Genomic DNA, 22,735 nt, shown 5'->3' with positions numbered 1-22,735 from the left:
TTTCCCCTCCTTTGATTTCTCTTTTACGTCTTGACATGAATCTGAAACGTTTAATCCTGGAAACCGTATGAGTTATGGGTGGGGCAGATAGTGCAATGATTATGTTAATTATTCTCATGCCTGAGGCTTTTAACCGTGGTTCTTCTGTTTACCTTTCCACATTTTATTGAGTTTAAACTGTTTAAACAACCTTAAAATCATACTAGAAAGGTTTTCCAATTATAATGGAGTTATCAATTATAGTAAACTTCTAATCTGCTACAAGTTTTGTTTGACAAGTAAGTGAATTTCAGCTGTCAAAGTCTTCACATGAAAAAGCATCTACTCAAATAAAATTCCTGGAAATCCATTTGGATCCTGTTCTCTGACATCGCCTCCGGAAACCAATGATGTGACCTGGCACGACCTGAAGAAACAGATTCACAGACTCCAAAGATCACTCTCTACAGAAAAGCAGAATTCTGGTGGCCGACATTCCCCATCGAGACAGACGTGCAGCGTTTCATCCTCCGGCATTTTCTTCTGTGGTTAGCTGCTTTGGACTGACACCTCCATCGGACTTACTGGTACACGCTGCTGTGTTTCTCAAAGACTAACTTCAGCCAATTGCCTTGAGACTTTATAGACCATGTCCCCTCGCCTGCAGGCTCTGTCCCAGAGGCAGAAAACTCCCCCTCCTTGTTAGGTTATGCCCACAGAGGCATGAAGTGCCCCAAGAGGCAAGAGATGCCCACAGAGGCAGGAAACGCCCTTTGAGGCAAGAGATGCCCCCAGAGGCATGAAGCGCTCCCAGAGGCAAGAAATGCCCTTTCGCCTGCTAGGCCTTGCCCTTTGAGGCAAGAAAAGCTCCCCTTGGCATCACGCTGGTTATTGCTGCTCGCCTATTTTGTTTTCCATGTCTTATGCCAGTTCTTTTGAAAACGCCTGTACGATATACGTTTCTGTTCACCCCACAATGGCCATTAGTTAAAAAGAAAGGGGGAATTGTTGGTATGCATGAGACCCCTTCTGTTTCATTTGGTTTAAATCCCCCCTGCTTAACACTATTCTATTTACATAACCACTTCATTCTATTTACATAACTGCTGTTAACAAGCACCTCCCTCCAGGGCATTGGTTCAATCTCCACTGTTTCATGATATGTTTTTGCTCCACCCCCCTCCTTGTCACACCCTGATCCCTTCTTTATCACACCCTGATTTTCACCAGTCACTTTTCTCTCCACCCTCTCTATGTCACATCCTGTTTCCACCCTACTTGGGAAGTATATATAAAGACAGCATTGTGAGTTTTAGAGTCCTGTACTGTACCTTGAGTTTAGCTTAGCTTGTCTTAGATTGTGCTGCATCCTGCATGAATAAAGAGATACTGCCTACAACCCAGCCATGAGTCCCTGGTCATCCGTTACCCGCCTGTGAAGCCAGCCCGGCGAAAACAACCTAACCCGTCGAAAACAACAGATCTTGTGTGTGTGTGTGTGTGTGTGTGTGTGTGTGTTATATTAATACCAGGTCTGAACTGATTCCTGATTCCTCTCCCATTTCCCTGCATCTACGTTTAGCCACCTGACAGCCCCCATCCTGCTCTCCGTGCTCTTGGGGCTGACTCTCTAGACCCCTTTTGCAGGAAGAACCCTGCAGCATTTGCCCTCCTGCCACAGGCTGAGGCAGCTCAGCTCCAGGCCTCACAATTGGCTCCTGTTACAGGACTGGCAGAAGGCCAGCCTTCTTGAGGGCTGAATGTAGGACTATGTGAAAGTTTGGTAGAGATTAGGGGAGCTCTTCCATCCTTGGATGGAAGTCTGGGAAGACACCCCACTTGTTAGCCTCTCTACTTATAGAGATGAGGCAAACGGAAAAGTCTCCCAGACTCAGTTTCTCCTTGTTAGTCTCTCAAGTTCACAGAATGCCTACTGCCTCTCATACTTAGTTATTTCTCCTGCTAGCAGACTAAGTGGCTGCTTGCTTCAAAGTCCATTCAAAGTTCACACTTCACTATAACTTCACCTTTGATCACATAGGAGTACATACTCAATCACAAGCCTTGCTAATACCCCGGCAATGAGACCCCCACATTCTATTTCCTTGTGCCCTTTTATATCTGTGGTTTACATCAAATTTTGTTTTCTCCTTCTCTACCTCACCTTACTGGTTTAACCCCTATGCTTTTCTCAAATACCTTTGGATAATTAACTTGCCTGCATCATGGAAACTAATTGTCTTGACCTTTATGTATCTCATCAATTCTTGTCATACCAACCCCCTACCATGGGGGCAACCTGTAATTTCTGACACATGTGAAAAATGTTCTTTGTTTAACTCAGTATAAAATCCTGTACCCATCTCCAAATAAACAGATGTTCATACCAGAATATCTCCTGATTCCTCTTTCTATATCATGCAGTCACTAGAACTGGTGAGGGAGGGTCGGAGGCTTATCCCCCCAGTTGGAGCCACCTCACATGAGCACCAGAAACTGAATACTATTCCCTTCTGCACACCACACCTAGGGTATGTTGTTGCCTCCTCATCTGTCAGTGGACTGTCCCTGGTTCTCCCTTGTAGCTGTTAGTTGAAGTCCTTTCCACAGGTAGCCATTATTCCTGACTCTGTACCACCAGGGCCACTTCTAGTGTTCTCAGCTTCACATGAGTGTGACTCCCTCTCCCCCCTCCTCCTCTTGCAGGATATTGGCACACACAGCTGGGTCATCACTGCATTTCTTGAATTTCCAGCTTCTACAACAGCTGCTATTGTCCCTATCAATCCCTTGGTCTGCAAAGATCCTTTCCTACCAAATCCCTCTGAAACAATTATTTTCATCTTCCCCCCCAAAATGGAAATCTATCTTTTTTTGTCTGTATGTGTGACATTTCATTCCTGCCCTGTGCTCAATTGTTTCCAGTGACTAGTATAAATTGCAGGTATTTAAATGGCAAAATGGGACATTGACCTTTCTTGTGATAAGATTACCATAGTCAAATCCATCTTTTTATATAATACTCCTACACACACACACACACACACACACACTTTACTTATTTGTATGTTTATAAATATATTTAATTTCTACCAGGGTTATTGTTGGAGCTCGTTGTGCACATTTGGTGGCTACCTTTTTTTTTCTTTTTCTTTTTTCCTTTTATTTGACAGAACTCAAGAAAAATTGAGTAGAGAAAGGGAGATAGATAAGGAAAGAGAAGGAAATACACCTGCAGACCTCCTTCAGTACTTGTGAATTTTCTCCTGCAGGTGGGGATACATTCTTAAACCTGACCCATGGTTATATGTGGGCTCAAGCAGGTGCACCAACTCCTGCCCCCCTCCTCTCAGTTCTTTCCTGTGGTTTTTCTGGCTGTCCTCCTCCATCTGCTGAGGCACAGGAGGTACTGGAGGGTACCACCCAGAAAATGGGAGTGGTGAAAGATGTGTCTGGGAAAGGTGGAGGCAGGGCTTCAGTTTTAAAAGCTAGATCTGTGAGTTTCTCTCTTTCTCTGTCTGGATCATCATGTAAGTGGTAACTTGGCTTTTTACTCTCTCTCTCTCTCTGTTTCTCTGTCTCTCTCCCTCCCCCTCTTTCTCTCTCTTTCCCTCTCCCTGTCCTTTATGTTCTAATATGGGAATGTTCTCAATTTTCCCAAATAAAATTTAAAATTCCTGAAAATCATGCTCTCTCCTCGATTCTTTGTTGAGACAATGTGTGATGAACTTTTTAATGTTGGGGAAACAAGAGTTGTCCCCCTTTTCTGGGTAAGCACTCACAGCTGGGGCCTCCCTGAAGAACTTTGACACCCCTCCTTTCTAAAATTCTTACGTCTCTGCCCAGCTCCAGCCTTTCTCTGAGTGTGACTGTCATCAGCATACAACTCCATGTTCCCCCATAACGTCACACGCACATTCTGATGACATAAATGCTTCCCTTGACGGCCTGTCTCCCTCTCTGCCCTGTCCCCTTACTTTACCTAGGGTAAGGCAGTGTCAGGACGTCATTTTCCTTGAACACAAAATCCCTCCACTCTCTAGTCAAGGAATTTAGGTGTCAGCACTTTTCTTAGTAATGGGATCCCTTCCAGTCATGTGTACTCATTTGACATGATGCTCTCTGGACCTGAACCAGAAGCTCTGGCAGCAGCCACTGCTGGAAGTCACAAGGACAGCATTTATAGGTGAGAATGACCTTTCCCTCTGCCAGGATTTCTTTTGGAGACATGGTAGGGTGAGGGATTGATAGCTGATATAGGAGTTTGAAATTTCCACACAGAGGCTCAAGACATGATCCTGAGCAGACTCTGAGGTAGGAAAGAGAGAAAGATAGAGAGTATGAGGTGATAGGAAGAGAGACAGAAACACCTGCAGTTCTGCTTCATGCTGTAAAGCTTCTCCTTATGCAGGTGGGGTCTGGGGTTTGAACCTGTGCCCTTGTGCATGGTAATCTGTGTGCATAAGTGGATGTGCCACATCCTGGCCCCTTAGTTTGCTTTTCATGTGTAGAAGCTTTTTAGTTTGAGCCTGTCCATTTCTTCCTTCTTGTTTCCATTTCACATGTTCTGTCTTGTGAATCATTATTTCCCAATAACTAGAATGAGTTGACAATCAAAACAAACAAACAAATGATATGTGTGGTGGTGCACCTAGCTGAGTGCAAAGATTGCATATGCAAGGACATGGATTGAAATCCTTGTGCACTGCCTGAAGGGATAAGGCTTCCAGGGCAGTGAAGCAAGTCTGCAGGTATTTGTCTTTCTATCAGTCTTTCTACCACTTTCAATTTCATCTGTCCTATCATAAACAAAAGAAAACACAAACTAAGAATCAGAGGAAATGGGGCCTGGGTGGTGGCATACATGTTACAATGTGTAAGGACCCGGTTTCAAGCACACGGTTCCCACTTGCAAGTGGAAAGCTTCACAAATGGTGAAGCAGTGCACAGGTGTCTCTCTGTCTCTCTCACTCTCCATCTCCACCTTCCTTCTCTATTCAAAATAATAAATAAAATATTAAAGCAAAATAATAACTAAAACAAAGATTCCAATGAGAAAACACAATGGTGTGGTGTGGTCTGTGGAGGAGGGTCAGCCTCTAGAGCCCAGGATTTGCTTGACTGAGGGCACCGCCTTAATTCCGGGCATGATAGCCTGACAGAAAGGAACCTCTGGCCTTTTCTTTCCAGCTCTGTCACATACCCCTGGAAGAAGATCTAGTTACCCCAGGAAACACACTTGACATCTGCAGGGAATATGGGGAGGGGGGGTGGAGCTCAGCCTTGGCCTGAGCACAGAGTGGGATTGCCCCTCTGCTCTGCAGGGTGCAGCCAGTTCTCCTCTCCCCTGTACTTGCCCCTCAGAATCTCCCTCCTCCCCACATCAGAGCTCCCCTCTTGTCACCACACACTGAGGTCCCCGCACACCAGGAGGTTGTGTGTTTCCCCAGCTGCTGGGCCAGGTTCTCAGTCAAGCCTGACCCTCTCCCCTCAGGAATGCAGTTTGAACTCAGAGAACCATCATTATGGCCCATTGCTTGGCCTCTTGGTCTTTTTAGGGATCTATCCAAAGAGCAGTGATGACAACTCTGAAAAGACAGATGCACACTGATGTCTATTACAACACTATTGATAGTGCTGAAATATGGAAACAGCTCAGGAGTCCAAGGCTGGAAGATCAGATAACAAAATATATGACTTCAGTGGCTGGCACTGGAGAAGATTATGCTTAGTGAAGTAAGTGAGGAGGTACAGGAAACGACAGGATGGTTTTGCTCACATGCGGAATTTACACAGTTGAACACATGAACTTGAAACAAACAAACAAAGAAAAAGCCACCTCCTATCTAGACTGTGGAAAACTAGTGGTTATCTAGGAGGGCTGGGGGTGGGGGCACTATTTACACACCTTCAGTGGGAAGGTGTGAAATTATAATCATATTGGCTTATAATGTCATAAATCTCTATGAATTTAACATGTCAGAAGGGTAATTGATTTAATACTTCAAGTGGTCTAACTGCCTAGATCATTGTTCTGAGTATAAATATTTTTTTAGTGATAGTATGTTGTGTCATAGCATGGAATTGGAATGTAACTGGCTGGAGCTAGCCTCAGCCTGACAGACTGAAGTAACTTGCAAGTGGCTGGAAGTCTGGCTTTCTTTGCCAGAGTGTGCAATGTGAGTGGATGCTGGAGCCAAGGAGGTGTCTGGATGCCAGGAGCCATTTCTCTGCTTGATAGATGATAAGCTTTGAAACAATGGAAGCCCTCGAGACAAGTGTTAATTCCCCCCTGGGCAGGCCATTTCGCCTCAGGTAAACCATTTATCAGTAATCAAGTGAGTCAACACACAGTTGTGGTAACAAACATGGTTTCAGCCATTTGTTGCAAGGAACATTCTGCTTTGAAGATTGCTCCCCCTCCCCCTCTCCAGCATTCCTTCTCCTTCCCCAAAGCCTTATAATGCCTGTGAACACAATAAAATTTTGCAGCTTGATCAGAAACTTGTCTTGCTGTCGTTCTTTCATGTCTTGTGTCCCTTTCATTCCAGGTCTTTTAGGTTCCTAGCCCCTGTTCACCGCCCTGCTGGTAGGGGCATTCTGGAGCCTGGACGTGGGGCGAAGAAGCTTTCTGGACCTAGGAACTCCACTGATCGAGGGGGTAGGCCTACCCGAATTCACCGATTCATCGCGGCCGAGGGGGTAACTCAAAGACTCGCAGAGATGGCCACGGAAATACCCGACCGTGAGTCACATCTGGAGGAGAGTGTCACAGCGGCTGAAGTAAGCAAAACCATGGGACATGAATTTAGCAAACAAGATTTATTCATTAAAGGACTCAAGGAGTCACTCAAGACACGAGGAACTAGGGTTAAAAAGAAAGAATTAAAGATGTTTTTAGATTATATTGGAAATATTTGTCCCTGGTTCCCCCAGGAAGGCACTATAGATGAGAAGCATTGGAGGAGAATTGGTGATTGTCTTAATGATCACTATCAGTCTTTTGGTCCTGAATGTGTACCTGTTTCTGCCTTTTGTTACTGGAATTTAATTAATGATATCTTAAAATTTATAATAATCACCCTGATATTAAAAACCTTATTACAGAGGGTGAAAAGGTCCTCCGGCAACTTTCTAGTCTGCTGTCCAGGACAAAGTCCCCATCCCATCCCCATGCCCTTCTGTGATTATTGATCTTGATCCCCCAGTACCCAGTCAAAATAAAAGCCTCCCAGCACCCGATGAAAGTAAAAGCCCTGTTCCCCTCCCTACAGGTTCCACCTCACTTACTAAAGTTCCCTTTATTGACCCTCCTATTGCCAATTCACAGGAGAATGAAACCCAGCATTCTTTCCCCCGCCTCTATCCAGTTTTACAAAAACCCCCCTCTCCTGAAGCACTTCCCATGGAGGATGAGGCTTTGCTAGAAAAAGAGGCTGCCAAATACTACAATCCTGATTGGTGTCCTCCTCCCTTTAATCTCCCTCATGAAATCAATCAAACAAGACGTTCTCTTTAACTTAAAAGTTATTAATCAGAGAACCAGTACACACTTTTGATAGAAATTTAATGATTTATTTCTTTAAAATTGTAAAATGTACCTTAGCCCCCCAAAAAAAAATTTTCAAAGACTTTTCTCTGTGCGGAGGTGGTAAACTAAGCCCGCCTGTTCTGCCCACACAGCCAATCATGGCACAGAGCTCCTGCTCCACAGATTGGCAAAGACTCCAGTCAATCATTCCCTAGCCACTAAGACCCCTCCTGGGGGGGTAGATAGTCTGTGAGTTAGGAACCCAAAAACCAAAGCGGTTTTTCAAAGAGAAAATTTTTTCTTTTCACCAAGAATGTATGTTTTAAGTCTGTGCTAACCTTGTTTTCATTAATGTGTGTTAACCCCTAAGTAACTAAAGTTTGTTTTAAGTTTTAAATAAGATTTAGTTAAGCTAAATGTGGTTTTAAAGATCCCGACTCATAGAGTTGGCACACCTTTACCAAAGTAAAATATAGGACAGTTTCGTCCTTCTGATAGCTAATATCAGCATCAATTCATTAGTTAAAAGATTTTCTGAGATCTCTAGGCATGGTAAAATGCCTCTACAGTCTCTCTCACTCTTGTGAGAATTGTAAATATTACCAGCACCCCAATACCAACTGCCACTGTTTGTTAATTTGTTAATTCCATCCTTGAACTGGCTTTCTAATAACCCAGTCAGTGTAGAGCAGTGGCCTTTCCAGGAAAAAAAGGGTTAAACATATTCCTGTTGAATAAAAAATTTTTATTCAACGATGTGATTCAACAAAATTATTTAGTGTAAAATGGTCATCTAAAAGAAATGTTAACAGTAAAAATTTATTTTAACATTTCAGCTATAAGGTTTATTTTAGCTTTTTAAGTTACCTATCCAAATCAAAGTGAAAGATTAAGTTGTGTACCCACCTTGTTCATAGCTCCCCTAAGGGTGTGATAGCTTTGTGATAAACAAAGATCCTAACAAACAAAATTTAACATTTTACTTAAAATTGTTTTAAAGACTGGCTTGGGTTAGTAAAAGATAACACAATAGTTATGTTAATTATTTACATGCCAGAGGCTTTTGCTCTGGTTTTCCTCTTTATATCTTTCTGGTTTTAAAAATTATCTGGTTTGTTTTAAGACACTGCCAGAGGTTTATTCTTGATAAATTAAGGTAATAAATGGTGTTTTTGGTCTGATAGATTTGTTTTGGAAAATCCTGATTTAACAAAATTAATATTTTGAACATTTAAGCTATGAGGTTTATTTTAGCCTTTTAAGTTGCCATATTAGAGTTCTAAGGAACAAAATCTATTAAGAGTTTTATATCTATGCTTACTCATGATAGCCTTGTGATGAGTAAAGATCTTAGTAAACTAAAGTTATAGTATTGTACTTAAACTGTCTAATCAGTTTAAAATAATGCTAAAAAATGGTAAACATTTTATCATGTCAACACATTAGGTATTGACTTTCTATAGCATATTGGTATATTCTAATAAAGAGCCTTCTAAAATCATATGAAAGAACTCAAGCCAATTTTAACCATTAGATCGTCAATTAAGTTGGTACAAGTTCTCTCCCTAAGTAAATAATTATAGGTACATCTGCACATGAAGAACTGACTGCTCATATGGTAAGATTTAAAACTAACATTTTTAATTTTTTATTTATGGGTGTGTGATGACTCCTAAAGTCACTCATATCCTAAAATTTTTCTCATTTTTTTACAAGCCTCTTAAAATTTTAACACTTGACCTGCCATAGTGAGAGCACTTTACTGGCTCCTGCATTGTTTAATTAAGATCTTGCTATTCAGATTTTTAAGATTAATCTCCATTGATAAAAGCCAATGCTCTCTGACAGATTGATGTTGTTCACCTGCCCATGTTTAGTAAACAAAAACACTTTTTTCTTTCTCAGTTGGTATTTTTTCTAAATTTATGTGGGCTACAGCTCAAACAAGAAAAACTAAAACCCTTAAGCTTAATTAATAAAAAGAAGGGGAATGCACCTCCCAGTATTCAGTTGGCTAAAGTGTCAATGAAGTAACATACTAAACCTTCTTAATATTTACAAAAATTCTAATTGTCCATTTATTGTATCTCATTGACAAAACCACCCACTTTTCCAGTCACAGAGACATATTCTTTTCCTCTTTTTTCAACACTGGATGTCCATGTTTGTTTTCCTTTTATTATGGTGGATGACATTATTGCTCTTACAAAACCCACAGAGTCCCTGTTGGCAAGTCCTTACCACAAAGGACGCCATGGCAGTATATACTCCAGCTAACCTCACCAGCCTATCCAAGTCTTCTCTTTCTGCTGACCTACCACTGTTGACTTCATCTTTGTATGCTTATTGACTGCTCACTTTTCTCAAAATATTCCTCGATGTTCAAGGAACCTCACCTTGACTTCTAATGTGTATGTACCTCCTCTGTGTTTTGGTACAACACCATCTTATATTTTCATGTCAATTCTTCTCTACCTGATCCTTGCCTCCTAGTTTTGCTTGTTCCACAGCTGACCCTCTATGAAGAAGAAAAATTTCATCAGTTGGTGCTGACCAGAAGACCAGACGTGCTGTGTTTCTTCCCCTGGACATCACATCCACTAACTGCTTCCCTTAGACTTGCTGGTGGCATGCTAGGACACTCTATATATTCCTCCCATGAATTTTCTGACAAATTACAACAGGTTATAGACTCCACCACAAATAGTCTTGAGTCACTACAGAGCCCCTTATTAGTCTTTTGTTAATGGTTACCTTAGGATCCTTTATTTTTAATAAGATTACTGATTTTATAATATGGAGATTGACTCCTTGGCATCAAAACCTTTGCAAATACATTATCACAGACTTGATTTGGCTGACAGAGGCCTGGCTGAACCTGAAGATGACAGACCCCCTTTTCAGATGGCATAAAACTCAGAATTATGCATCAAGACATCCAGCCTTGGCAGGGCAAGGACACCAGTAAGGGGTGCAAGGCAAAGCACTGCAGGGGAGGACACTATCATCCGCCTCTGAGTCCCCCGTGAAGCAAACCTGATTTGCATGGAGGTTGGTGTCAGCAACAAAAATTGTTTCCCTAGAAACTGTGGCTCTGCCTCCCCTCCCCCCAAAGACACTGAGAGCCTTATAAGATGCTGGAAGGTTGGTTTTGCACTCACCACGCGGGAGGAATCGGGTCAATAATTCGCCCCTCTGGTTATGCCCACCAAAACTGCTGTTAGGGTCTCCACTCCTCACCCCCAATTTCCTGTCTCAATTTAAATTATAACAAAGGGAGGATATGCCAGGAGCCATTTCTCTGCTTGATAGATGATAAGCTTTGAAACAATGGAAGCCCTCGAGACAAGTGTTAATTCCCCCCTGGGCAGGCCATTTCCCCTCAGGTAAACCATTTATCAGTAATCAAGTGAGTCAACACACAGTTGTGGTAACAAACATGGTTTTGGCCATTTGTTGCAAGGAACATTCTGCTTTGAAGTTTGCTCCCCCCCCCAGCATTCCCTTTCCTTCCCCAAAGCCTTATAATGCCTGTGAACACAATAAAATTTTGCAGCTTGATCAGAAACTTGTCTTGCTGTCGTTCTTTCATGTCTCGTGTCTCTTTCATTCCAGGTCTTTTAGGTTCCTAGCCCCTGTTCATCGCCTTCTGGTCGGGCATCTGGAAGTGGCTGGTGTGGATTCCAGAGGGAGGAATGGTTGCCGGGATGGCAGCTTCTCCCTGGGGCTTGGACACACGTGAATTTAAACCTTGGTAATTAGCCTTTCTGATGGTCCTGTCCTTTCCTTACTCCTGATTTCTCAGCTCCTTCTGTGGCAGATGGTGACCCCCACTGAGACTTCCCAGGACCAGCCATACTACTGCTGACTGGAATAACATGAACAAACGGGGCTGAACTTTGGGCAACAAATTCATGGACTTACCTGACTAGTTTATCTCAGGCCTGTTGACTTATTGTTTATTTTGCTGTACCTAAAATAATAGTATTCCATACTGCTGTACCATCACAATAAAGCTTTGATTGTTTTAACCCAGTCCCAGCCGCCCCATAGTCAAATCCTTTATGTTCCTTACAGCCAAGTCCCTTTTATTTTAATTACAACATTAGTATTTAATGCTTCAGAATTGTAAGATGATCAAATTCTGATGCTGGATTTAAATTGTCCAAGGAGTTCTATGTTGGTATGCTTCTAGTTCTGCTTCTGGGATTCCTTCTGTTACATTGCTTGATGTTATGGTCTATTTACATGATCATTCTGTTACATTGGTTTGGTCTCACTCCCCCTGCCTCCGGGAGGTTTTGGTTTAGTCCTTGCCTTTTTGTGCTTTTTGCTTCTCCCCACCCCCTATCCTATATACTTCCTGGGTTCCTGACTCTTCCGCCAGAGGAGAGAGAGAGGCAAGACAAAATTGGGTTGTGACTAGATTAGATTAGTTTTTTGAACCATTTGCTTGTGAATAAAGAAATACTGCTCTCTGCTCAGCCATGGGTCTCTGGTCATCTGTCTCCCACTGCGAAGCTAGCCCGGCATACTGGCGTCCTGCACATTGACTGACAGTTCTAAAAATATATCTGTATATATAGTTTTTTTAATATCTAAGTTTCCTACAAACTTATGCTGGATAGATCAAAATGACATGGCCCTGTGAATATCTAAGAGTCAGTGATTACCAAATATCCCTGAAGAGCACAAAGCCTAGTGAGATCAAGTAGATGCTGTAGATGCTAAGCACTGGATTTTCATAGAAAACCAAAGCCCCAACTAACTTAGTTGTAATAATAACAAACTACTGCCATTTTAAACTCTTTCAAAGACTACAAGGAACTCTTCCCATTTTATTCAAGATCCTCATTTCTCCTAGTCTTGGAACCTCTAGGATTATTCCCATATTTCTTGATGGTTCTTCTTTCTTATTCTTTATACTGTCATGCTGTCTCTGTTGATTTCCACAAATCAACACTCCCAGTGTTGCCATGCCACATTATGCTTCTACTGACAGGTTACTGCAGATTCTCATCAGAGACAGCAAGACTGAGATATCAGCTTCCCAACTCCCCTAGTCTGGTTCAATCTTTCCTAACACATGAGACTACCTAGCTCCATTTTAGATGGCACATTATCTAACAAATTTACAGATACTAGATACAGGATGTGGCTTAGGGTGCTGGGTACAGGTGTGCATGTACCCATAAGCAAGGGGGCAATTATATAACTCAAAGTAAAAGTGATTAATAGTCCTCTGTGATTAGACTTAGACCTAATAAGCCTGAGATCCTAGTAGAAGTGCCTAAAGAAGATGTCATAAAATCTCTAACCAATCAGACTTTGACCAGATTAGTTTGACAATCTAGTAGAAAGGCCAAAAGAAGACAGATCCCATAAACCTAATTCTTATTGGGTACAACAAATCACATATGACGTTTAAACAACTGTGAGAAAGTCTAAGCTACTCAGACAAAGGAAGGGTTACAAAAGTTGGATAAGTGCAAGAGACTGGCTCACTTAATGATGGTCTTTTTTGGCCAATACCAAAACCTACTCCATCATCTGGGGCCCTGGTTAGGGAATCCATGGATTCCCACACAAATATGATGGGCCTAGATCTATAATAGATACCTCTCTTCATCATCACTGGTCACTTTCATCAGGAGGATCATCATAAGTGCTCGTGGGGGTCTCTCCAGGACCTTGCCCTTACTGTAGAGTAACAATGGTAGGAACTACCCCACTCTTCTCAGGGAAGCTCGGTCATCCTTCCCTGTCACTCTCTCCATGTGTCTATCAAAATGAAAATGTTGGCCTAGGAAGACCCAAATTCCTGCCCCTGAATTCTGAGTCTCCCAGAACATGAGATAGTTTTAAAAAAATTTTTTAAAAAATTTATTTATTTTACCTTTTGTTGTCCTTTTTTATTGTTATTGTAGTTATTATTATTGTCGTCGTTGTTAGATAGGGCAGAGAGAAATAGAGAGAGGAGCGGAAGACAGAGAGGGGGAGAGAAAGACACCTGCAGACCTGCTTCACCGCCTGTGAAGTGACTCCCCTGCAGGTGGGGAGCCGGGGGCTTGAATCGGGATCCTTATGCAGGTCCCTGCGCTTCCCGCCACGTGCGCTTAACCCGCTGCACTACCGCCGGACACCCGCATGAGATGTTTTTGCATAATCACTATATTATCTCCCTAGCATGTACACATTATTGTTATTGTTATTATTATTATTATTTTAAGGCTGTACTTATTTTGTTTCAATGAGAGAAAGAGACATAAAGAGAAACCTGGGACCCCAAAGGCTCAGAAGATTCCTTATGGGGATCATATTTTTTCTTCTCTGCAGATTACGCAAGTGTTTGCCTTCTGGTTCAGAAACCAGATCTCCTTGGAGTGCATGGTAGACAGGCCCTGGAAGGAGCATGTGGTGCTCCCTGACCAAGAATTACAATAGGAACAAGGTCTGGAAATACTGTGAGTGAGGGTGAAGAGGCAGACTAGGAAGAGGAGGAGAAGGAGGAGGATGGGGAAGGGGAGGAGGAGGTAAAAAAGAAGGAGAAAGAGGGTTAGTCATGTTCATGAGGAAGAATCAGGCAAGTGCTGGGGAATGGAGAAACAGACTCCCCTCCCTCATCTCCAGCCTTCTTGTTTGTTGTGTGTTTGATTTCTGAGTGGGGTTTTTGACTGCTGATGGGGCATTTTGTGGGGCTTAATATGCACACTGAGGTTATGGCCTTTTCAGGATGGCTCTTGAATTGGGTAACTTGAGGAAAAGCATGTGGACTTTGTATGTGTGACTGGGTGTCTGTGTGGGTTCACATCCCACAGTCCAGGTTGGGGGGGGATTGTTGATGGGGTGGGTGGGGCTCTGCTCTGTAGGGGTGAGGATGGGGGTTCACAGGCAATGTCTGTATCTCCCATTCCATCCTACTGTGTCCCCAGAACTGCTTCACCAAATAAACACTATTGACTTTCTATGCTCTGGCGTCTCCCCTACCTTTCTCTCTTCATATTTTTCTCTCTATCTCTCACATTAAAATAAGAGATTCAGTCATGTGGAATATAAAGAATTGATACACATGAGCTTGCAAACACACCCACACACTCACACACCCCAGAAGTAAACAAATTGTTTCTAGGATACTGAGAACTATTATGTTTACCTGTTATCTATTATCTTTGGGAGGTGAGAGGCTGGGTACTCAGAACATTGGTGATGGGTGCTTTGCAGAACTATATTATGTAATTTTACAATTTTGTAAGCAACTATTAATCTCAATCAATAAAATATTAAAAATTATTATTAAAAAGTTTTACATTTATTTTCCCTTTTGTTGCCCTTGTTTTTTATTGTTATTGTAGCTATTACTGTTGTTATTTATGTCATTGTTAAATAAGATAGAGAGAAATGGAGAGAGGAAGGGAAGACAGAGAGGGGGAGAGAAAGATAGACACCTGCAGACCTGCTTCACCACTTGTGAAGCGACTCCCCTGCAGGTGGGGAGCCGGGGCTCAAACTGGGATCCTTGAGCCGGTCCCTGCACTTTGCGCCACCTGCGCTTAACCTGCGGTGCTACTGCCTGACTCCATAAAAATTACTTTTATTGGATTATAAAACTATAAAATTAGGGGCCGGGTGGTGGCACACCTTGTTGAGCGCATGTAATACAATGCTCAAGGACCCGGATTCGAACCCCTGGTCCCCACCTGCAGGGGGAAAGCTTTACAAGTGGTGAAGCAGGGCTGCAGGTGACTGTCTCTCTCTCTCCCTCTCTATCACCCCTCCCTCTTGATTTCTAGCTGTCTCTATCCAATAAATAAAGATAATAAATAAAAAAATAAAAAATTATAAAATTGTAAAATGTGGAAGTATAGTTCCACATTGCACTGAGCACCAGAGTTCTTTGATTCCACACACATTTTCATTAAAAATATTTTATTTACTTATTACTTTATTGGATAGAGACACAGAGAAGCTGAAATAGAAGGTGGGAGAGAGAGAGAGGAGGGAGAGAGAGAGAGAGAGAGAAGGAGAGAGAGAGAGAGACCTAAGCACTGCTTCACCACTGATGCTTCTTCCCCTGAAGATGAGGTCCTTGGGCTTGAGTCGGAGTCCTTGTGCATTGCAACATGTGAATTCAACTGAGTGTGCCACACACAGTCTCTCACTTTAATTTTTAACTTATTCCCACATGCTACCCAGGGCCTCTATGCTTTCCAACATAATATCTCTGCTGGTGAAATCCTAGTGAAAGGAAAGCTTTCACTGAGTGCGTGTGTGTGCATGTGCGTGTGTGTATCAGTCCCAAGACTAATTAGTCTATGTATGAATGGAAAACTGAGAGCATCCCTGTCCTTCAGGGAGGAGGTCAGATGCCCCACAGAAAGACCACCAGATGCAAGCCTCACACCATTATGTTCTCATGAATTTCTTCCTTTTCATCTTCCTCTTCTTCATCCTCCCCTCCCTTCTCCTCCTCCTCTTCCTCTCCTTTTACTTCTCCTTTTCTTTCTCCCCCTTCTCCGTCTTCTTTCTTTCTTTCTTTCTTTCTTTCTTTCTTTCTTTCTTTCTTTCTTTCTTTCTTTTTTTCCTGTTCCTTCCAGAGCAGGGCTATGGTATCCCTCACTCATCATCTTCAACCATTCTGTATCTCATATCTTCTCTCTCACTGTCTGCCAAAAGTTTTGTCTGCTGTGGGCAGTGCAATTGTGCAAGTGCAGAGTCCCATCAAAAATTCTTGTGTTTGAAGGAAGGAAGGAAGCAAGGAAGGATAAGTTTGGGAAGGAAGAAAGAAAAATGAATGAGGAATCTGAGGTGGCAGGCACAGAAGAGTCAGGAGAGGAGAAACATAGCTGCTGCCTCTATAAACTCGGTCAGGGAAGGTGAAAGTCACTCAGGAAATTCAAAGTATCCATCCCAACAGCTAACAGCAAGCTGAAAACCACTTGCCAGCCAGACTCCATGAGTATACTGCTACAGATGAAAGTCTGTTTCCGCCACACATGGGGTTCAGGTGCTTCAGGGAATGATCCCAGTCCAAGCTGCCTGCAATAAGCACATTCCTCATTCTCCCAAGTGTCTCCTGGTCTCACTGTTTGTCCTAAGTCAGCTGGGCAGTGCAGTTTGCTGGATCAAATCCATTATAATAGTTTTCAAAGCTACCAAACATGCATGGATTTGAGAAGTCCATGCTCCCACCTGAAGTAAGTAATTTTATTCACCGACCTGACACATAGAAAGATGAGAGAACAGTGGGCAACAGCTACGAGGAATCTAGAGACTTGGTTCAGACGTCACTCCCAGGGACCCATAGGACCTTGCCCTCAATCTTCTTCTAGCGTTTGCCCTTCTTCCGTAGCCAGTCAATAGCGTCAGGTTGAGCCTGATGTAAAGTTTCGAGACCTCCTTTGAATCTGGAGAGGTGGCAGTCATTGACTATGTGGGTCATAGTCTGTCTGTAGCCGCAGGGGCAGTTTGGGTTGTCTCTGGCTCCCCAGCGATGGAACATAGCGGCGGACTGGCCATGGCCTGTTCGATAGCGATTGAGGAGGGCCCAATCATAACGTGCTAGGTCAAAGCCGGGTTGACGCTTGCAGGGGGTCTGTGATGAGGTGTTTGTTCTTTACCTCAGCTGACTGCCAACTCTGTTTCCAAGAGTCTGGAACAGAGAAGTTCAGTGTAGGCATAGGAGACCAGATTGGATGACGAGACATCAAGCGTTGAACAGGGTGGGCGAAGATATTCGCATATGTTGGCAGGTCCGGTCGAGTGTAGGCGAGGGAAATGAACTTAGATGATGCTGCATCCCGACGAATATCTGGCGGGGCAATGTTGCTAAGAACTGGCAGCCATGGAACCGGGGTGGAACGGATGGTTCCAGAAATGATTCTCATGGAGGAATATAATTTGGAATCGACCAAGTGGACATGGGGGCTACGAAACCATACTGGGGCACAGTATTCTGCAGTGGAATAGCATAATGCCAGAGATGATGATCGTAGTGTGGAAGCGCTCGCGCCCCATGAGGAGCTGGCCAGTCTTGCAATGATGTTATTCCTCGCACCCACCTTTGCTGCAGTTTTTATGAGATGTTCGTGAAATGACAGAGTGAAATCGAGAGTAACGCCAAGATAGACTGGCTGGGCTTCATGCCGGATTCTCGTATCATCAAGCTGCACATTAAGCTCACGCGAGGCCGAGGCATGATGTAGATGGAAAACAGATGATACCTTTTTTGCAGTGCTAGGGATTAGTCGCCATTTTTTACAGTAATCAGATATCAGAGACATGTCTTTCGTGAATGTTTCCTTGAGGATGTCAAACTTGGATGCCTGAGTTGCACAGCAGATATCATCGGTGTAGATGAACTTCCTTGAAGAAGTTTCTGGAAGGTCATTGATGTAAATATTAAATAGTGTAGGAGCCAGAACAGAGCCCTGGGGGAGGCCACTTGAGACAAGTCTCCATCTGCTAGACTTGTCACCCAGATGCACCCGGAATCTTCTGTTTTGGAGAAGAAACAATATAGTGTTGGCCACCCATGAAGGCAGGCATCTTGAGATCTTGACTAGGAGGCCATGGTGCCAGACCGTGTCATAGGCTTCTGTGAGATCAACAAAGACAGCACCCATCTTTAAATTCTTCTGGAATCCATTTTCAATATAAGTTGAGAGGGCCAGGACTTGTTCGCAGGTAGATCTTCCTGGGCAGAAACCAGCTTGGGCGGGTGATAGGAATTTCACTGTAAGAGGAGAAATTCGTGACAGAAGCAGCCTCTCAAGGAGTTTGTAACACATGGAGAGGAGAGAAATTGGTCTATAGCTGGCGGCCAGTGTTGGGTCTTTCTTTGGTTTCAAAACTGCTATTTCTTTGCACGACACCAAATTTTGGGCATAGATTCAGATTCCAAGATGTGGGACAGGAATGTAGTGAGCCACTTCTTTGCCTCGGGGCCCAAGTTAAGAATGAGTTCTGGGGTGATGTTATCATAGCCAGCAGCCGTTCCCGGTTTAACCCTCTTCAAAGCATCTTCCAGTTCAGACAGTGTAAAGGGAGAGAGTTTTGGAGATGGACAAGATAAACGGAAGTGGGGTGACCACTCATGGGAAATTTCTCTTTTTCAGACTGGGTCAATCTTAGCACGTCCAACTTGAGTTAGGTGACTGGCCACTGAGTTTGGAGATACGGGAGGATGGGAGACGGTAGAGGATTGGCTACGGGCACCCAGGCTATGAAGAAGCTTCCAGGCCTTCCTACTTGAGTGGGTGAAGTTCAGAATTTCTGTGAGTTGTTGCCAGCGGGCTTGGTGTGCTGCATCCAGGGAGGCAATGAGATGGTAGGCCACATCTGGGTCACCCGACTCATCATACTGCTTTAGTAGTTGCTCGCATTCAGCATCAAGACAAGGCATATAGTTAGCACGTCTCCCACGAGGAATGGCTTGGGAAGCTGCTTTGAAGATGGCTTGGCGGAAGCGCCTGTAGGAATCTTCAGAGGGGATAGAGTTAATTGGAATTGCAGGAATAGATTTGTTCGTAAGATCACTGAACAGACGCCAGTTTGCTTTCCGAAAGTTCCATCCTCAATGAGGATGAACAATAATAGGGTGCATAATATACTCTATCTACCACCTGAGGAAGATAGGGCCTGAAATTGGTACAACTTGGAACATTCCTACTCATGACCACAGAATGTGAGCTCAGACCTAGAGGGATGCAGAAGTTACATAGACTCCTATGGTGACTATGTGTCCCAGATCAAATTGATTGGGTTTACAGTCAACAATATTTAGACACTTTTCTCATACTTGGAAGCTACTATCTTTTCTTTTTTTAAAATTTTAAAAAATATTTATTTATTCCCTTTTGTTGCCCTTGGTGTTTTTTTTGTTGTTGTTGTTGTAATTATTGCTGTTTTTATTGTTGGATAGGACAGAGAGAAATGGAGAGAGGAGGGGAAGACAGAGAGGGGGAGAGAAAGAGACCTGCAGACCTGCTTCACCGCCTGTGAAGGGACTCCTTTGCAGGTGGAGAGCTGGAGGCTCAAACTGGGATCCTTCCACCAGTCCTTGTGCTTTGCGCCACGTGCGCTTAACCCACTGTGCTACCACCTGACTCCCGCTACTATCTTTTCTGATCCAACTTTCTAGCCCTTTTTCCAACCATGATATCATCTCCCCAGACAATAACTTGGGTTCACCTGCAGATCAGAGGTCAAGCTCAGGCAAAAACTAGTAAAGTCATGGGACCCTTAGAATACACCTAAAATAGACTTACTATTTCCCACATGGAGACCCCAAATATTCATCTGCAATATTCCAGCCTTTAGGTTCATGATTAGTCAACAACTTGTTTGACTTTATATATTAACTCTTTTTCAGCCACCAGGTTCCAGATGCCAGCATGATGCCAACTGGACTTCCCTGGGCAGATAATCCCACCAATGTGTCCTGGAGTCCTGCTTCCCCAGAGCCCTGCCCCATTAGGGAAAGAGAGAGACAGGTTGGAATATGGATCAACCTGTCAATGCCCATCTTCATGGGGAAGCAATTACAGAAGCCAGACATTCCACCTTCTGCACCTCATAATGACCCTGGGTCCATACTCCCAGAGGGTTAAAGAATAGGAAAGCTATCAGGGGGGAGGATGGGATACAGAGTTCCGGTGGTGGGAATTGTGTGGAGTTGTGCCTCTCTTACCCTAATGGTCTTGTCAGTGTTTCCATTTTATAAATAAAATTTTTAAAAAGTTGAAAAAGTTAAAAATATAAAAATGTTTTGTGTATTGGAGTGAGACAGAGTGAAGTTGAGAAGGAAGTGAGATACATCAGAGGACACACACACACACACACACACACACACACACAGAATTGCAGCTCTGCTTCACTTCTTGTGAAAAATCTCCCCTGCAGCTGGCAGCTTGAATACAAATCTTTGTGCACTGCAACATGTGTGCTCTACTGGGACTCTATCATAAGGATGTATGTATCTCTAACCTGAGGGCTTCCTTGGGAGGCATTGAGAAGCAGGTGGGAGCGTGGATGATCCCTGTGGTCCTGGGCAGGCCTGCAGACTCAGGGTGGGCCACAGAGGGCAGAGGCAGCTGACAGGGTTCTAGGCTCTGCTGCTCTGTAGGACAGGCAGTGCTCTGAGAAGCTGTGGCTCCTGGCACTGAGTGTTCTGCCCAAGGGATGTGAGAAGTGGGGCAGCCAGGAAGACTGTGGCCCAGGGTTGTCAGGAGTCTCTGTAGCCCAGCTCCATGTCCTGCCCACTCACTGTTTCCTTGCAGGAACTGCTCAAAATGTGCTTGCAGTGATGCTGCTGGATCAAAATAAGGACATGTTTTTGAGAGAAAGTATCCAAACACCAGGACATCTCTGGGATCTCTGATGAGATGAATTATCTAAAATGGGAAAAAGTGGGATAGTGAAAAATCAGTGAACTCCATCCCATTCTTCTTTCTGGAGAAGGCATGGACGCTGCAGTCATAGAGGTTATAGCGCTGAATGAAGTTTCACGGGTGTAGCATTCTGACTGTGAGGGAATGGAACATTTGGGGATCAGCACATCTGTGGGTCTCCGTCACAGGAGACACTGTGCTTGCTGATGCCCAGCACACAGCTGAGAGCCCAGGTCCCTGTGCTGTGTCTGAAAGGGCTGATTCTCCTGAGGGCCAGGCTGGTTTTGGGGCTCCCTCCTCCCCTGAGGGCAGCCCCCCACTTCCATCCACTCAGACTGCTGCTTCTTCATGCTACAAAGGCAGCTGTATAGTGCACAGTCCTGCCCCAGACTCTGGCTGGATTCGTAACAGGGGTGTCCAAGAGTCTGGTGAGACCATTGCTGCTCCTGGGGATATCTGTCTTCAGGTGTGCAAGCTGACACCAAAAATGCAGAGTCTCAGGCCCACAGAGACATTTTCCTCCCTCTCTCTTCCAAAGAGACTGGGTTTCACCAAGCCACCTGGTGAGTCCCAGACACACTGCAGTCTGTAAACCACTGGCCACACAGACCTTGACCACAGAGCACTGACCTTGGCTTTGGAAGTGAAGAGAGACTTGGGGAGGAGCTGGATCAGGAGGTGGGAGCTGATGAGACGACCTTCTCTTCCCTCTAAGAATTCGTACAAAAGATTGGTCTCTATCCAGGGCGAGCGTTCCCAAATGGGCACAGATTGGATCCACTTGGGATCTCTCTTGGTGTGGATCAGGGAGAGAATTTCAATCATCCAGTATGTCCTTAGATGAGAAGGATATATGGGGCTCACAGCTTTGGGTCTGAGTGAAGACTTTTTGAGCCTAACAATACCTCTCATTTTCATGGGTGGATCTCAGGGGAGAGAGAGAGAGAGAGAGTTTGTTACATTAATGCCAGGTCTATTCAATTTCAACTTTGCCCTCATGAATCAGTCCCCCTCCAGTTCCCTGCATCCACCTTCAGCCTCCTGGCAGCCCCCATCCTGCTGTCTGTACTCTTGGGGCTGACTCTCTAGACCCCTCTTGCAGGAAGAACCCTGCAGCGTTTGCCCTTGGACGTGGTCATGTGTGGGCTCAAGCAGGTGCACCAACTCCTACGTCCTCTTCTCTGTTCTTTCCTCTGGCTTTTCTGGATGTCCTCCTCCCTCTCTGTACAAACATGGGAATCAGGTTTAGACTCACTGCTGGGGGTCCCCAGTTCCTCTGATCCCCCCCCCCCGCCATGTCCTCTGCAGTTCTTATGACATTTCTGCCCAGCTCCAGCCTTTCTCTGAGTGTGACTATCATCAAGGTAGAACTCCATGCTCCCCACCCACCCCCAAATTTCACAGACATGATCTGATGACAGAGATACTCCCCTTGATGGCCTGTTTCTTCTCTGTTCTGCCCCCTTACCTGACTTGAGGTAAGTCAGTGCAAGGATGTCATCCTCCTTGAAGACAAAATCCCTCCACTCTCCAGTCAGGTATTTAGGTGATAGAAACTTAGTAATGGGATCTCTTCCGGCCATGTGAACTTGCCTGACCTGATGCTCTTTGGACTTGAACCAGGACCTCTGGCAGCAGCCACTGCTAGGAGTCACAAGGACAGGTGGAGGCTCAGCTTTTATAGACAAGAGTGACCCTTCACTCTGCCAGGATTTTTCTCTTTTTGGGGGCATGGTGGGGTGTTGGGTGGATCAGCTGATAAAGGAATATGAACCTTCCAGAAAGAGGTTCCAGGCTGATGATTCTGTGCAGACCGTGAGCTATGAAAGTGACTTTC

General features: G+C 44.1%; 1 protein-coding gene across 1 annotated transcript; it reads right to left on the bottom strand.

Moving 5' to 3' along the window:
- Nucleotides 1–5,889: 5,889 nt before the first annotated feature.
- Nucleotides 5,890–22,631, bottom strand: LOC103127437 (sulfotransferase 2A1-like). The gene is made up of 4 exons (XM_060186354.1): nt 22,367–22,631; nt 21,529–21,734; nt 20,775–20,901; nt 5,890–5,942 (listed from the first exon to the last, which is right to left on the bottom strand). The coding sequence occupies exons 1-4, from the start codon at nt 22,629–22,631 to the stop codon at nt 5,890–5,892; spliced, it is 651 nt and encodes a 216-aa protein (XP_060042337.1).
- Nucleotides 22,632–22,735: the final 104 nt, after the last annotated feature.

The sequence above is a fragment of the Erinaceus europaeus genome, chromosome 2 (genome assembly GCF_950295315.1).
Source record: "Erinaceus europaeus chromosome 2, mEriEur2.1, whole genome shotgun sequence".
NCBI lineage: Eukaryota > Metazoa > Chordata > Mammalia > Eulipotyphla > Erinaceidae > Erinaceus > Erinaceus europaeus.
This window is presented reverse-complemented; position numbering and strand designations above follow the sequence as displayed.